The sequence below is a fragment of the Sparus aurata genome, chromosome 21 (assembly GCF_900880675.1).
Source record: "Sparus aurata chromosome 21, fSpaAur1.1, whole genome shotgun sequence".
NCBI lineage: Eukaryota > Metazoa > Chordata > Actinopteri > Spariformes > Sparidae > Sparus > Sparus aurata.
The window spans coordinates 11,808,641-11,826,136 of NC_044207.1; the positions used below are offsets into that span (position 1 = coordinate 11,808,641).

The following is a 17,496-nucleotide window of genomic DNA, read 5'->3' on the forward strand; positions in this document are numbered from 1 at the left end:
TTAGTGTGTATTCAACGTGTTTTGAATGGGTTCGTAGATGGTAAATCTACTCCTGCTGAAATACATGAGCCAATATTTTCTGAAGTCAACACCAAATGCCTTATTTTATGCAGGGTTGTATTTTGCCAAACTGTTAATTCACTGTTTTATGATACTACATTGGAGCTCTGCACATGTATAGCCTACTTGAAATAATGTTTTTGTTAATTGTTGTTTGATCATCATCAAAATTTGGCAAAATGTAATCACCACATCCAATCATACCCATCATATCAGAGGAAAACTGCACATATAAATGTGGAGAAATGCATTCATTTTCCTTTAAAATCCCAAACTTCAGTGCACCATGTCAACATTGTTTTAGTTTTATATTTCAGCTGCGTATGCTGAAAGCTGATTTAATATCTATTACTAAGCTACTTCTTTAGCTCTTTACCCCCTTTGTATTTTCAAACTTTTATAATTATTTGAAGGGAAGTGATTGTGGCGGGCCATAGTTTCTGTCTTATACACAGACTGCAGACAGTTTTCAAAATGTCAGCCAAGTCTCTGCATTTTCCAGCGGACATTTGACGCTCCTGGAATGTCCTGACTGCTGCTCGAGTATCAGTCACCCCTCACCTTTTCCTCATAACACAACTTCAATTTCATACCTGAAATGACATCACAAACTGTGTGTGTTTGTGTGTGTGTGTAGTAGTGTAATGTAGTAGACTGCTTATACAACCCTCCTCATTGCCTGTCAAGACTATTGCTCTGTTACCATGGAAACCATGTGACCAAAAAATTCAGGTTACTACCGGCAGGTGCATATGAGGTGCAGTATGATCGTTTGTGCCTCGGTCTGTTTCCTGATGCAATCTGACTGCAAGGAGGGCAGGGGTTTGACAGACAAATGAGCCTTTTACAGTGTACTCACTATTACTTTGAATGCCTATCTGAACTAGTGATATGACATTTGAATTTACTTTCCAAATAGTAGAGGTTAAACATCTCTTCAGTATCATGAAAAACACACATTTGCTGACTCTCATCTCACAGTCTGGGCTGCGGTGAATTTATTCTCATGCAAAATCAATGTTTTACATCGGAATTAACAAGAAAGGAATGTAAGGGTAAGATGTAGGCCAAACAGTTGAATGGTTAAAGAGCCTGTCAGTGTGTTAGAGTGTGTGAACGAGTGAGTATATGTGTACAGGTATGGTTGTGGTCTTGATATGCTGTTTTTCAGTCTTGAAATACAAGTTTGGGGGGAGGAGGTGCAGGTGGGAGGATAGTGATGTGGTCTGGGCTATAAGGTCTTTTGTTCCAAATTTGGTGCAGTGCATCAAAATGCCTTTGCCTTCTTGTAGGGCAGCACACACACACACACACACACACACACACACACACACACGCACACACACACACACACACACACAGGCTCACACATACACACTCTGTGTCACACACAACACATTCTGTAGACTACTGTACATGCATGCTGGAGATATATTTGTTATTTTATTTATATATTTTTTTTTGTTGTGAAAAAATATATACACACATAAAATACGTACATACATAGATACATTATATGTATATATATATTTATATAGACGAACAAATATGTATGTATGCATCTGTATGTATGTATACAGTATGCATATGTAGTCCATATATATATATATATATATATATATATATATATATATATATATATATATATATATAATCATAATATATATACACACATATACACGCACACACACACACATATATATACACACACACACACATATACACGCACACACACACTCACTCACATACATATGTATGAATAGTATGCATATGAGGTGTGTGTGTGTGTGTGTGTGTGTGTGTGTGTGTGTGTTCTGTTTCCCGTCGTTCTTCTCCAGCAGACAACTTTCGGCCATCTTTTCGGGGTGTTTGTTGTTTTCACCAAAACAAGAGGCTGTTCTCAGGTCGACGCTGAGACGTGCCTCCCAGTCAACCTCGGGCTAGTTTGGAGGAGGGTAAAATGATCCCAGATCAGTGTCTGTTTCGATGTCATGCCATCCCCCATCGCGCTGCCAAGTAAGGTGCGCGCCAGCCTCGCGATAGCCTCGCCTACAAGAATCAGAGCTCCGTTCGCGAACTGGATGCTGACAGGCGCGCGGTGCGGTCATCATGCAAAGGTTACACTGGAAACGTTTCAGCGAGTGTCTAAAGAAGCCGCTCCTCCGCAGGACCCGCACGGCTTACAAAATGCGAGACGTCTAGCGACCACGAAACGCTCTAACTCTCGTTTACTCGCCTGTTTGGCTACAGCAGGTGTCAAAAGATGGACGCAAGTTTGGGATTTCCGCGAACGGCAGTGTGTACGCTGGCTCCTCTCGGCGGTAAAGTGGCTTCATGAGTGTCCAAAGTAACAGTGGAAGTGGTGGTGGAAGTTTGGAGGCGACGCCATCTTGGTCGCAGCTCTCCTCGTCCCCAACGATTTCTCAACAACATATAACGGCGACCGCAAAGAGCAAGGAAGGTATATTAGCTCGCCAAGTGCACGACCGACTCTTATTCTCCCTAAAGTGTGTCCTTTGCAGGAGAAGTGGATTATTTTGGCCGTGTTGAGCTAACGTTTGTTCAAGTAAAAATGGATGTCAAGTTCACTGATGCCGTGAATTGGAAGCCAAACGTCAGCTGTCAGTTCAGTTGATGGCCAGTCTAAGTAGCAGCAAGCTATCATGTTTGCACAAAGGCAGCGCTAGCTTGTTGTTTTGCTTGTACGACTGTCAGCTAACACGATGTGTAGCTTCTCGGAGCTGTTGATGCGATTGCAGTTTAGTAGCAGTTTGTAACATTGGCCCCTTATCAGCAGCACCTAGTTGGATATTAAACAACGTAGCTATGCATGCATCCATTAATGCATTGCAGTGCATGCCCCGACTGCTATAAACTTGAGAACAGGCCGTGGATTTCACCTTTCTGGACAGTTTGGTTGCATGTGTTTTTCCTTATTGTTGTTTACGACTTGCTGTTTGGACTGTTTACTCCGATTGTGCAGAGTTGCTGGATGCGATGTGGTAAAAAACAGTGTTCAAAAGTGGGAGCAATTTGTTATGATCTTCCAGCTAACTATGTTAGTTTTACAGCAAGGGTTGTGTTAAAAAAAAAAAAAAACAGGCAGCGGCTGTAAGAACTAAAATATGCGTTATAATGTGAGTGCTGACATTGTTGACGAATCATTTTGAAAACATAAACTCCTCACAGCAACGTGCTCAGATACAGAATATGCAGTAATAGGAAGCTGGGGGTATATGGATTAATTAAGCAGCATCGCTCTCTCCCCTGTCCTTAGGTAACCTCACACAGGCCTTGTTGTGTGCTCCCTGTTTCACTGCCCACCGCTTTCATAATGTCCATTATGCCTTTTAGGGCTTGCCCCGGTGCCAGAAGCTATGTAAAGATGACAGCCAGGAAATGTCCAATAAGGAAACAAACCGTTGCAGCAGCAGTCAGCAGGGAGCACAGGACCTGTGTGGAAACTGGTTGTCATAGATCAAGGCCCCGGCCAGCCAGCATATATGTTTACCCCGCTGCTTGTGGCAGATTGATGCTATGAACAGTGTGGCTCAGAGGTTTACGACTCCAGCATCTGCAAATCTGACCTGATTCAGAGGAAATTTAAATGTAAAGCGAGGCCTTGGCAAACCCCGAATGACCTGAAAAGCCGTGTCCCGTTTCCCCCACATAAGGATCACTGATGCACATGTGTAGCATTCGAATTAGCCACATAACTACTGAGAGGCCCAAACCCTGCTCCTCAGACTGTGCAGCATGTAGAGAGATGAGACTTTGGGATTAAACCTCTCTTCATCTCGGTTTGAATTATGCTCGATCTGCACGGTGTGGAGATCCCTGAATATCACAGACCAGTTTAGCAGTATGCAATCAGGCCATTGTTACAGTCACACTGAGGAGACAGAAGATTATTGTGTTTTCTCTTCGACCTTCCTGTTCAAGTTAGAAATGCAGTGTCACTCATTTACAGTATATCCTCATAGCATGAAAGTGCATCCTGTAAAGAGCTACCTGCTGTCCAGTTGAATTGAATCCATTTTTCTATTTTTATCCTCTAATCACTCTAATTTTCTCTAATCCTCCCCCAGATACCATCCTCTGTTCCTTCTCTTAGCGCTCATTTTTATTCCTCTCCGGGTAATTCAGTCGCAGGAAAAAAATTTCAGGGCTCAGTCGCTCTTGTCACCATGGTTTTCTAGCAGTGATGTATGCGTCTAATGTTACTGTATCAATGCCCTCATGCCAGGCCCCATGGAGGAGCTGCACAGCCTGGACCCCAGGAGACAGGAGCTGCTGGAGGCCAGGTTCACAGGAGCTGTCAGTGGCAACACAGTAGGCAGCACTGGGAGCACCAGTGGAGGTGCTAAGGTAACCGCAGCACACACAACACCGACGCCTTTTTTTTCTTTTTTTTTTAGATGCGTCACACGCTATCGCAGTTGTCCCAGAAGGTAATGGGCCTCATGAGTAGTGCTGCAACTGAGGAGTGTTTACATTGTCGATTAATCTAACCGTTATTGTCCAGATGAATCAGTCAGCTGTTTGGTTTATAAAGTATCAACGCAAAGATGATGTCCTCAAATGTCTTATTTTGTTCACAACCCAAAGATATTGAGTTTAATGTCATATGGGATAAAAGTAGTCACACTTCAGAGGCTTGAATCAGCAAATTCATACTTCTTTCACTGTTTAAGAATGTATCAAACCGATGAATTGATTATCTAAACAGTTGGTGAATAATTTCATAATTTACACAAAATCTGTCCATTGTTGCAGCTCTACTCCTGAGCTAAAAGTTCATTTGTGCGTCAGGTTTCCTGACCAACAAGGTTTTAAAATGCTTTAAACAGCTTTGTTTTCTTTACAGTTTTTGTTGAAACTGTAGAAATTGGCTACATCATGTAGATGTCAACAAGAAATTCCAGTCCTAACTTCTAATATCGCTACTAGCAGCAACCAATGCCCACTTATACTGGAAAGAATGCCAAACACATGTTATATCAGTCTTGAGGCTTGTGTTCACCAGTGACTAATTCCACCATGATAATAACTATGCTATAAGAAAGTGAAAACTTAACAGCAGGGACTTTTTGATAGCGGAAATTAAAAGAACCTAACCTAGGTTCCCATGGTGGAGAAGCATGTAAAAGTTCCTGTTTTTTTTAAAGAATGGATGCAGGCTTCTTGTAAATGTCATGTTTTGGGAAAGGGCCATGCGACACACCTAATAACTGAAGATCTGGATTCCAATGTGACATAGTAGACCGGAGGCCTGCCTCCAGGCTTTGTTTCACTTATGTATACATTACGCAAGATTACTGAAGTTCGATAAAATCACTGACATGTAGAGACGTTTTTCATATTGTGTTTGAATTCTCACTGTGTACAGGGTCTGGCCAACGAGTCCTCTAACCACAGCTATGGCAGTCTGGGCTCTTCTAGCGACAAGGAGTCGGAGGTAAAACTCACAAACATTTACCACTTTTGCAACAGGCGTGGGTGACTGTTATTTATTTTAGGAAGACGTAACAAAAGAAGGAATTAAATATTGCACATTTTGTTACACAGCTGCCGACAGTGAATCCTGGTTAGACACAGTTGCATGTTTTTCCTTGCTCTGCCCACTCGTCTTTCTGTCTCTCCCACTGCCTCCAACTCTCCTTCTCTTCTCTTCTCTTCTCTTCTCTTCTCTTCTCTTCTCTTCCTAGAACTCTGATTTGAAAAGAGGGAGCTCTCCTGCCTACTCAGTATGTACTCTTTCTTCCTGCTGCTCTGTCCTGCTCAACACCACCACTACTTGAACCAGCTTTGTTAGGTAAACTCACTAGAGTTGCACCTGATTTTTTTTCTCTTTCTCTCTTACTTCATATTAATTCACAGACCCCGGAGAAGAAGCACTCTGAATCGTCCAGAGGGAGGAAAAGGAAAGCTGACACCTATTCAGAGAGTAGTCAAGGTATGACTGACACCTATAAGAAATCAGGATTGTATAAGCAGCAAGAAGTTGGACTGAATCTTTAAATACATTTTCTGTGCAGGGAAGACCTCCACACGTGGGCCCAAGATCAGCGACTACTTTGATGTGAGTGCAAAAGCAACTTCCATCGTTCCAAATTATAACAGTGCTCGTCATATTGACCCCAATTCTGACAATGTGTTTCCTCTGCAAAGTTTCAGGGTGGAAATGGTTCCAGTCCAGTCAGAGGCCTCCCATCAGCTCGCCGCTCACCACAGAACTCCCACTCTGCGCCTGGCTCCATTGTGAGTATTTCACTAACAGTAGGATGCCTTAACACAAGGATTTCTGACGCGTTGTCTGCACATGAGGGGGATGCAGATTTAACAAAAACCTCTTTGTGTGTAGATCCGGCAGAACAGTTCCTCTCCTACGAGCTTGTCTTTTGGGGAACACAATCCCAAAGCCTCCTCAAGCAAGTGTGTCCAGGTAATGTGGCACGTGCATGAATGCATGAAATACTGGCATGTCACTCTTGTCGTCAAGCCTTCCTGCAGCATACATTGTACTGACTGGTACCTCTCTGTCTGGTTCTCTTAGACGGAGTTAACAGGCCTGAAACTCGCTGCTCTGGAGAGTAACAAGAGTCTGGACCTGGAGAAGAAAGAGGGGCGAATAGATGACCTGCTCAGGGTGAGTTGGGCATTGATAGTTTTGATGGATAGTGTATAGGAGGACAAATGTTGGGTTATTATGTCATTCGGTTTTTAATATGATTATAACTACACAACTGCATTTAACAATGTCCCTGCCGTCTTTCTTAAACAGGCTAACTGTGACCTGCGGAGACAGATAGATGAACAGCAGAAACTCCTGGAGAAATACAAGGAGAGGCTCAATAAGTGCATCACCATGAGCAAGAAACTGCTTATAGAGAAGGTATCTGTTGTCTCTGCATAGATGTACGCACCCCGTTTGTGTTCTCACGCTACATTTCAAATGAAGGAAAACCAATGCATTATGTGTTTTTTGTAAGCAGAAAGAGAAGAACAACCTCAGAGAGACCCTGTATCCTCTTATCATGCCATCATGGCACACCCATGGGTCAGCAACATGTAGAAGACTTGAGACATATTGCTTGTAGAGATATAATGGTCCCACGTTACACAGGCAACAGAAATGGAGCAACATCTTTTCCAATAATAAGTCCGATATTCTCTGGTGTTTTAGCTCTGCTTTGCTCTACAATTCCTGAGGGACAAATTCTGCCTGTGGGTTGGTAGATCTTTGAATCTCTTCATCAGCCACCTTTTTTCATGAAGTCTCCAACTCACCATTTTGCATAGAGCTGCACAGTGGTGGTGGGATTTAGCAATTCACGATACATTCATTTGATTTATATAATGTCTGGAGCTTTGGGTTTTGTCATTTTAAAATTGCCTTACCTACTACACTATTCTGGTTGGAGATGGTAATCTGGAGGCTATGGGTGAGCGATTGTCACCAGAATACTTTGTTTGTCTCTGTGCAAAGCCTACAGAAATGTGTATTATTTATATATGTGCAATGGCGTCATGTATTTGTGAACAGAGCACTCAGGAGAAGCAGTCGTGTCGTGAGAAGAGCATGCAGGACCGTCTCCGTCTGGGTCACTTCACCACCGTCAGACACGGGGCGTCCTACACAGAGCAGTGGACCGACGGATACGCATTCCAGAACCTGATCAAGTGAGAGAATACAATACATGCACAGCTGTCAATCAAGTTGAATTGATATCAGTATATTTCTCATAGATTTCAACTTCTAAACTGCAGGGTCAGAAATACAGTGGCAAGAGTAAAAGTTGTATGCCTGCGTCACTTCACCACCAGGAGAAAACATCTGAAAGTCTGTGTTGTCTTATCTGTGCAGGCAGCAGGAGGGCATCAACCAGCAGAGGGAGGACATAGAGCGACAGAGGAAGCTTCTGGCCAAGAGGAAGCCTCCAAACCCTGCGTCACCCTCCCTCTCAGTGGCCTCCACCTCTGAACCCAAGCAGCGCAAAACCAAGGTGGTCAACGGCAACGACTCAGACCCCTTCCTCAAGCCCTCTTTGCCCCAGCTGTGAGTATGCTGTCATTTTGTGTAAAACTGGAGGAGGCTGGACCATAAAGAAAGATTATTGCCCCCCGTTTATATTGATTTGACCGCAGAAGCCATGCATTATAGGCCTCTCTTGGATACATTTATCTTAACTTAGACTGACTTCTGTAGACCCAAATGCAGTGTTACTGCATTTTCCAAACTTTCACGACTTTGCCTTGAAAGTTTTTCTGTTTTCAGGCTAGGAATACAGTAGAATTCTAATACATTCCTTGAACATCAGTCATATAAACACAGAAATCGTAAAATATTTTTAATGAAACAATCCCTTCATCATATTTGTTTATTGTCTCCTGGTGTTGGAATTTACAAGCATTAAATAACCATGATCAAGATGTACATTCAAAGGTAATATGAACAGCTGGTGAAATAAACAATTTGATGAAATACATTGATCACTGAGGATATAAAGGCAATCTGTAAAATTAACTTTTCATATTTATAGTAGGTATTTATGTGATGATAAAGACAACAAGAGTCTGGAAATTATTGGTTTATGTACCTTTTTAAAAATGCTTCAGAAGTGCTTGATTTTTACTCGTTAAAACTGTATGAGCCTCGTACACGAACAGCCAAGTTTTCTGAGACTTTTGTCCCCTCTGGAGATTCTGACATGTCTGTATTTTGGCAGGCTCACCCTCGCCGAGTATCACGAGCAGGAAGAGATCTTCAAGCTTCGCCTTGGACATCTGAAAAAGGTTGGTAGGAAAAAAGAAAAAAAAATTCAATCAAGCAATTTATCAAAGATGACGACATACTCTGACCGTAAAACATTGGTATCTAGTGAAGGGGCCAAAAGGTTCATTGAAACACTGAAAATCAAATTAAAGCTACACATAGATGGTCGCGCACTCCGTTTTAAAATGGCCGCCAGACTTTCAAATAGTTTAATTGCATTCATGGGTTTTAAGTTCATGAACCATCAACCAGAAAATGATCTAAAATGGTGTGTTTATGCAGGAGGAAGCAGAGATCCAAGCAGAGCTGGAGCGGTTGGAGCGGGTGAGGAACCTCCATATCAGAGAGCTGAAGAGGATAAACAACGAGGACAGCTCAGCGTAAGTCTGTTCTTCAGGAACGTGACCCAATGGTTTGGAGTTTACACTGTCGATACAAAACATTAAGGAAATGGAGAGTGTCTTTTATGGTCAAGACGTAGAGTTTGGTGTGAGCAATGAGCTTAAATAATCTTGTGTGCTCGTCACACAGGTTTAAAGACCATCCCACCCTGAATGAGAGGTACCTGCTGCTGCACTTGCTGGGCAGGGGCGGCTTCAGTGAGGTCTATAAGGTAACTTTTGCATTGTCTTCCTTCCTCATCCCCTCTCTCTGTAAAGCATGTGTGAGTATAAAACAAATTTGTTTGCGTTTTTCTTGTCACACAGGCTTTTGACCTGTTTGAGCAGCGCTACGCAGCTGTTAAAATCCACCAGCTCAACAAGAACTGGAGAGAGGAGAAAAAGGAGAACTACCACAAGTAGGTCTCATATACACACACACACACACACACACACACACACACACACACACACACACACACACACACACACACACACACACACACACACACTCTCTCAACTTCAGATATACAAAAGACAAAATGCTTCTCCACTAATACACGCTACGTTGACATTCATTTCCTTCCAGGCATGCATGCAGGGAGTACCGGATACACAAGCAGCTGGACCATCCCAGAATAGTCAAACTGTACGACTATTTCTCCCTGGATACTGACACGTGAGTCACCTCTGACCTCTGCCAGCTGGGTTGACATCCTGAGGTCGTTTATCACCCAGCGCCGGGTTAAAACAACACATCAGTAACATTCAAAGCTTTTGTAAAGGTTCCAACCAGTAAATATTGAAATAATGCGTGACTTGTTTGTATTCTGCCTCAGGCTTTGCGTCAGTCAGAACTGCAAGTAAGAGCAAACCTCATAAGGGTGATATCAGATTGGTAAAGTTTAAATCGTAAAAGCAAAGACACAAAAAAATGCATGTATCAGCGTCAACATGCCCTGACAATGGAAGTTATCTGTAAAGGGTTAACATCTGAGCATGTGGGGTGAAGTCACTGCAGCTAGTGTTAACTTTCCAGTCTGACAATACGGCGTCGTTATCTCTCTGAGGACAAAGGTTGAGCATGGGCTGTGTTCATATTGTATAATGTTGGCAAAGCTTTACTTATGTAAGATAGTGGCTCCCATACATGACTGGAATCTTCAGTCGGCTCATTCAGCAGCAGAAGGTCCTGACGCTGACCCATGACCTGCATGTGGGGGAGGGAGAAGGGGAATTCATCCTCTTAGCCCTCAGACTGTCAATCTTCAGCTGCAGCCCAGCCCAGTATACAATCCCATTTCTTTTGTTGGTTAATCTGCTAATCATTTTCACAATTAATTGTTTCGTCTCTAAAATGTCAAAATGTCTTCAGATTGCTCCTTTTGACCAAACACTTCATCTATTAGCACAAATGACAAAGAAAAGCAGCAAATCTTTCCATTTTAGAAGCTGGAACCAGCAAGTGTTGAAAAGAAATGACAGACGATTAATTGATTATCAAAATAGATGGCAAATAATTTTATTTTAATTGATTTAATCAACTGGTTGTAGAGCTGAAACAATTACTCGAGTAAATCGAATAATTTGATTACAAAAAATAGTTGAAGCAAAATCTCTGCCTCGAGGCTTCATTTAATTCCTATCACCCGCGTCATGTGGCCTGCTTAGCTCAGGGATAATTTTTCCACACGGACTGTTCTTGCAGACACACACCACAACGTTCAGAATTGAGTTAGCGCGATGGCGGAGAGCCAAAAAACTGTCCGTAAAAGACAGAGAATGTCCAAAGTTTGCGATCATTTCACACTTAAAAGAGAAGATAACAAAGTGCAACGTGTCTACCGCAAAGCAGAACTGGCGTACCACAACAGCACGTTAACAACGATTAAACTTCTGAACCGAAAGCATCCAGTTGTGAACATCAGCTCACCAAGCGTCGCCCACACAAGCTAACGTAAACATTGATGTTAGCAGATTTAACGTAACGACTTAACGACTTCCATCGCTAGTTAGAACGTATGGTATTTGTAGAGGCTGTAGCCTGATGTCGGTATGACCAGATATCATGTTAAGATATGGAAACTAATTTGTGTTAAATTGTGTTAAATTGCAAGAGAGAGTAATAGCCTACACCAAATAACTCCTTTACACACACACACACACACCATTATGCATTATTTGGTTTTGTTGTTTGATAATGCAAAGTTATTTTTTATTAGATTACTCGATTAATCGATGGAATAATCAGTAGAATACTCGATTCTAAAAATATTTGATAGCTGCAGCCCTAACTGGTTGTTGCATTGCTGATACAGTTTGAGTAGTAGTTGGCATGTTCCGATACCATTTTGTCCTTCCCTACACCGAGTACCAATCTGATATCAGTGTGTGTTTTTAAGAAAAAAAAAGTTGTTTTTTGTAACTGCTGTGAATACTATTAACCCTGTATGGATGTGTTATGAGTGCTATTGTTGTTGAATGGCCTGACTTAGGTTGAACACAAAAAAACACGATTGCCGTACAGCATTCTGATATAATCTGTTTTGACAGTGAGTCATAACCGAAAAAGAACAGATAAAGAAATCTAGGAGTAGTATTAGTTGATCCCTCTACTTGGAGATCAATAACTCAGTGTCATTAGTTTTATTCTTGTCATAAAAAATTGCAAGCTCTGTTCAACTTGATTTGTTGACATTAAGTTGAATTATCTCTTTTTCTCCTGTGTATAACCGTGTGTGTGTGTTCATCTCTGTCCTCAGGTTCTGTACTGTCTTGGAGTTCTGCGAAGGCAACGACCTGGACTTCTACCTGAAGCAGAACAAGCTGATGTCAGAGAAAGAAGCTCGCTCCATCGTCATGCAGATCGTCAGCGCCCTGCGCTACCTCAACGAAATCAAACCCCCCATCATCCACTACGACCTCAAACCTGGTGGGTCACATGTTCAAAAAATAGAAACTGAAACCTGTTGAAAACGGCTACACTGCTTAGTTTGTAATAACTGATAAGAAGGGGCTGAAGTCATCTCAAGTCTGTGCAGTTACAGTTTATGTTTTATTCACATGCTGTGTGAAATGGTTCTGGTTGGGATTTGCATATCTGGTGCACTACAGTTGGTGATACAGCTGTAGTCCTTTCCAGTTTTTAACCTGATCTTGTGTTGATCAATCTGTCTCGCACACTGTATTGAGTCTGATTGTGTGTGTGGGTGCGCAGGTAACATCTTATTGGTGGATGGTACCGCATGTGGGGAAATCAAAATCACAGACTTTGGCCTGTCAAAGATTATGGATGACGACAACTACGGCGTGGACGGGATGGACCTCACATCGCAGGGAGCAGGCACCTACTGGTAAAACCATCACACATTAATATTGTAAACCATATGGGCAGTGAATTGTCACAGTACTTTTTTTTTAAGACCTTAAATTGAAAATTCAAGTAGTCAAGTAGAGAAATCATTCATTGTTTGACAAATCTATTAAATGGTATGAGATTACACTGTATCCTGTATGTGTGTTTCAGGTACCTTCCTCCAGAGTGTTTTGTGGTGGGGAAGGAGCCCCCGAAAATCTCCAACAAGGTGGACGTCTGGTCTGTGGGGGTGATCTTCTTCCAGTGCCTCTACGGACGCAAGGTACAACACTAAACGGCACCGGCTACACTTTGGATTTTCTTCTAGTTAAATTGTTTTTCAGGTCGTCCTCACGATTGTTGAAGAAGTATAAAAAGACACTGGCTTGTTGGTGATTGTCTGCGGGGTTTTTCTTTCTAGCCGTTTGGTCACAACCAGTCCCAGCAGGACATTCTCCAGGAAAACACCATTCTTAAAGCCACAGAGGTCCAGTTTCCTGCTAAACCACAGGCTAGCACGGAGGCCAAGGTAACACGCAACTACACACAATAAGATTAATAAAGACACAGTATACAGTATCACACAAGGGCTAGTATGCCAGTTTTACTGTATCCATTTTGCTTAGCTCTCAGCTCTAGTCACTTCTCCATGTGAACAATGTCAGATTTCTCAGACTACATTATGACTACGATACTGGCTGAAATATTCCAGCATTACCTCAATAAATAAAGTATTGAAGTAAAGGCTCATTTATGCCCCCTTTATGTACAGAAATGGAGACATCCATTTCCAACGATACAGCCGTAAATGCCCACATACTTCCATGCGTCCTTTTTTCGTGATGTGAGGCAATATATCCAGTAATTGGCAGCTAAAGAGTGAAGAGTTTCTGACGGCAACGATGGAGGAAGTTTGTGATAATGTGCCTGTTATGAAAGAGGCAAAAGCGGAGGCAGCGCTGTAGATGCCGGTGTTCTGTGAGGCCATGAAATACATTGTGATGTGTCGACAAATGTAATTTCTTGTACTTTCGGGTGTCCGCCATTGTTTTAAACTGCTACATCTTGTTTTGTGGTTGTCTTGCATGAATTATTTATCACACTGGCCCCCACAATTTCACGTGGCACCTCTCTTTCTCTTCTTTCTCAACCCTAAGCGTTCAGAAACCCCCGAAAAATATACAGACAGCCCTTTTTAGATCCGTGTTTTAGCCTAAGTTAGCCTTTAGGGGTGGACAATATGGAATAGAGCGTGTGTGTGTGCGTGTGTGTGTGTGTGTGTGTAAATAAAATCTTCTGATATGATAAAATGTTCTCTAAATTCAACCAAAAAGAACCATTTATACATTAAATAACCGTAAGGAATATCTGTTTTTCACCCAGATAATTAAATTATGTAGGTGTAACCATAACTGAGTTGAGTTGGTGTGTTGCAGTATAAAAGCATCAACGTACTGTACTTGAAGTGTTATTAATGTCTACCAGAGTTTTCAAACAATCGTCCGTTCACTGATGTGTTAACAGTTTCTCCGCTGTAGTGTGTCTATAAGTAAATATAGACACATAACACGCTCTTCCAGCCTCTGTCTATAATCCGTTTCCTCTCCTCTGTAGGCATTTATCCGCCGCTGTCTGGCCTACCGTAAGGAGGACCGGTTCGATGTCCACCAGCTGTGCTCGGACTCCTACCTCCTCCCTCACATGAGACGTTCAAACTCCTCCGGCTCCCTGCAGCCCTCCGCCTCATCGCTCCCCACCTACTGACTGGCTCTTTCACACTGACTGACAGGACCCTCTGGCCAACCTCAAGGCAGGATTGTTGGAATTGGAGGATAACGGATGTGGATTTTTCTCTCTTCATCATTTTTTTTTACTCGAGCTGTTCCCAAATGGATCTGTTAGCAACAGAGCAGAATGAAATGAGATGGAAATGGATGAAGACGTGTACCTCTGTATATGTTGTACAGAGTTGTTCCCTTGAACTCAGCTGTATGAGATACAGGAAAGGGCAAAACTGGAGAAAAGAAGGGGAATAGAAAGAGAGAGGGGCAACAAGAAATGAAAGCGATGATGCTGGTGGATTTGTTTATGGACTGTGTTGATTAACCCCTTAGGAGACATTTCGACAGCTGCAGTGGCTCGTAGATTGGCCTCTCCAAGCCCTCCTCTCTCCGCTCCACATCATCACACACCTCACAAGATGGCTAAGAATCTCTTCAACATAAAGTCGCTGTTATAGATGTTCTCTTGTTGACATATGAGGGTGGGGTTGACTAGCAAGGAGCAGAAGAAAAGGGCGAACAGGTCCAAGTGTCCGCACGACAAATGTGGGCCTCGTGTTCTGCGATCCATTTTTAATGAGGCACAAAATGGTGGTTACATGTCATTGATTTACCCTTGTAGCCCCTTTGCACACAAGAGGGGTTAACTTGTATCCCCTTAAAAAAAAAAGAAAAAAAAAAAATGTTCCAGATGAAATTTCTGGGGTGAATTTGCACTTCTGGTCCAGGTCGTCATGGCGATCTGGTCCCACACATTTGGCATGAAGTACTACAGCTAGTTCTGGACTGATCAGTAGCCAAGTCCTCTGTTCTTATTACTGTTTTTTTTTTTTTTTTTTTTTTGTTGCAAAAGCAATTCAGATCTACTATTGGGTTTCCAGGAAGTGGATCTGTGAATCTGTCTTAATCCATCGTTGTTGTTCTGATAAGATGTCTCAGAGTATTGCAGTACCATGTTGTCATGGACGTCCTCATCGAGCCTCCTGAAGGGACTGAACTGAGGGGCTGGACGAGCTGTTACTGTACTGCAAAGACTCGGGACACACAGAGTTCAGTGTACATTTCATGTGCAGGAGACATTACTCAATAGCAAATACATAATAATGAGGCTTCTCCTTGCTTCCCAGTGTCTCACTTTGCTCCGTTTCTTTGTGTTTTCCTCCTGAAAGCTGTTCTCAGTTTGCTGCTATAAATGTTGCTTTTAGTTCGTAACATGTGAATGGTTTCCGCCTGGCATATGTGCGCACTTGAACTGCGATAAGAGAAACACTCTCCAGAGACCCCCTTTTATACTGAAACAGGACACCCGCTGCGCTGTTCAGGAATTTGGGGGGGGGGGGGGGGGGCGATGCCACAAGTTCCTCTGCCACCAACGTCGATGTCCACTTGTTTTTTTTTTGTTGTTTTTTTTTTACTTTTTATGTTCAAGTCCAACAGACGATATACGGAGCAAAGTCCCAGAGTGGACCGCTCACACCTGTTCGTGCCAGTAGAAGTGGGAACGCTCCAGGTTGGCTGTGTTGCAGCATGATTTGCTGCAGCTAGAAAAATCAAGTGGATATATCCAAATGTTGTCGTCCTGTAAATAAAAAAACACCTACCTGTACGCTGTTGTGACATTTTAAACCCTCTATAACGCTGGCAGCCGGGACTCTGCCCCGAAAGCAGACCCGTGGCAACAAAGAGAAAATCTTTCTGGGCGAGAAGTCAGATTAAAGACAAGTGGGAGCATTTAACAGCAAGTTGTTGGTGTCTCATCTTCGCCCCGGCTTTAAAAAAAAATATATGACGGGCAGATTTAAAATGCAGAAAGTAGCTGCTCCACGGCTTGCTGCTCTCAAATGAAAGCAGGTGATGAAGTGCAGGGAAACAGGTAAAGCCTGTGTCCACTTTGATAAATTGTAATTTGATCCACTCGGGTGCAGCGAGGCATGAAACTAACGTACACCTGCTGTCTAGTTGTCTCCCTGCACAGTAGAAAATGGGTGCCAGCCAGCGACGAGTGCGCTCACCACGCGGTTAATGCAGCCGTGTGTAGACGGATCTAAGTACAGCCATTTGTAAGCTACGTGTCAGATGACATCAGCGGCGGGGGCGCAGCACTGGGGCCCTGTCATTCATATGCACTAAAGATTGCCTTACCCGTCTTAATTCCTACAGTGTGACCCATATTTCCTGCGAAGGGTTACGCAACATCACTGGAAGTGTTCCATACAAGATGGAGCACAGGGGGAGGTGATGATTATCAGTGTGTGAATGAAGAAGAACACACTGCATATTGAAATTCTTTATACATGGCTACACAAGCACCGTCACAGTACAGTCCCAATTTTAGGCTGGATTACAGAGCTGGGTTTGCTGAAAAATTATACCGCAAACTATTTGAACTAGAATTCACTTGGCCATGGTTCAATCAGAATATATTCTGATATATATTTTGGATTGGTTCACACCTCAGAATGCTAAAACTAATGAGATTTAAATAATTTAAAGGGGCACCGTGTAGCAATTAAGTGAAATGTAAAGGAAAAGATTTTATGTTAAACAATATCTTCTGAAGTTAACATGCTAACCAGCTAGTCTTCACCAGGCTCTTCTCATTATACCAGTCTGAACCACTAGCTGGAAAGCTAACTAGCTCACGACAGCTACAGTTAGAAGGTTCCCTGGCAATTTGTGGTTCCCCCATTCATTTGACGGATTAATTCAATAGGTTGGCATTTCAACTTATTACGACTTACTTGCTTCCATACTTCTGGTGCGGCCTTCGAGCCTTTACATGGCATGAATAGCTCTTAATTTGAAACTAGTAGTCACAATATCAGATTTTCATTACGCAATTGTTGTCACGTTAAGAATCCAAGATAAGGGTATAGTCATATCCACAGAAAATTAAAAAAACAAAAACAAACCCATCATTCAAAATCTTCTTACACTTTGATTTATTGTGTGTATTGTCTCTTTTTGTGTGTAGGGAAGTGGAGACTGGTGGGAGGGTCTGCAACCATAAAACCCAACAGCACTGACACTTAAAGGTCCAGTGTGTAATATATGGATTACCAAACGGCATCTAGTGGTGATGGTGCAGATTGAAACACTCCCTCGCTCACCCCTCCCTCTCCTTAGGGATTTATATTACTAGGT

General features: G+C 42.6%; 1 protein-coding gene across 6 annotated transcripts; it reads left to right on the top strand.

Moving 5' to 3' along the window:
- The first annotated feature begins 1,871 nt into the window (after positions 1 to 1,871).
- LOC115572314 (serine/threonine-protein kinase tousled-like 1-B) lies at positions 1,872 to 15,958 on the top strand. 6 transcript variants are annotated; one of them, XM_030402243.1, is made up of 23 exons: positions 1,872 to 2,521; positions 4,307 to 4,428; positions 5,450 to 5,518; positions 5,769 to 5,807; positions 5,941 to 6,016; positions 6,099 to 6,142; positions 6,232 to 6,321; positions 6,425 to 6,505; positions 6,617 to 6,709; positions 6,845 to 6,955; positions 7,247 to 7,291; positions 7,607 to 7,743; positions 7,928 to 8,119; positions 8,790 to 8,856; positions 9,119 to 9,216; positions 9,368 to 9,449; positions 9,544 to 9,635; positions 9,806 to 9,895; positions 11,979 to 12,148; positions 12,434 to 12,569; positions 12,743 to 12,854; positions 12,993 to 13,100; positions 14,186 to 15,958. In XM_030402243.1, exons 1-23 carry the CDS (start codon positions 2,395 to 2,397, stop codon positions 14,333 to 14,335), a joined length of 2,331 nt encoding a protein of 776 aa, XP_030258103.1. In that variant the 5' UTR covers positions 1,872 to 2,394; the 3' UTR covers positions 14,336 to 15,958. The 6 variants fall into 6 exon arrangements, with proteins under 6 accessions (XP_030258103.1, XP_030258104.1, XP_030258105.1 ...); XM_030402244.1 differs by having other exon boundaries at positions 6,238 to 6,321; XM_030402245.1 differs by lacking the exon at positions 5,769 to 5,807.
- The last annotated feature ends 1,538 nt before the right edge of the window (positions 15,959 to 17,496 follow it).

Bases quoted from the DNA above. Each gene is read 5' to 3' on its own strand.
- LOC115572314 (XM_030402243.1), top strand. From the start codon at position 2,395: ATGAGTGTCCAAAGTAACAGTGGAAGTGGTGGTGGAAGTTTGGAGGCG. The intron at 8,120-8,789 runs GTGAGTATGCTG...GTATTTTGGCAG, and splicing joins AAGCCCTCTTTGCCCCAGCT to GCTCACCCTCGCCGAGTATC. The intron at 12,855-12,992 runs GTACAACACTAA...TTTTCTTTCTAG, and splicing joins AGTGCCTCTACGGACGCAAG to CCGTTTGGTCACAACCAGTC.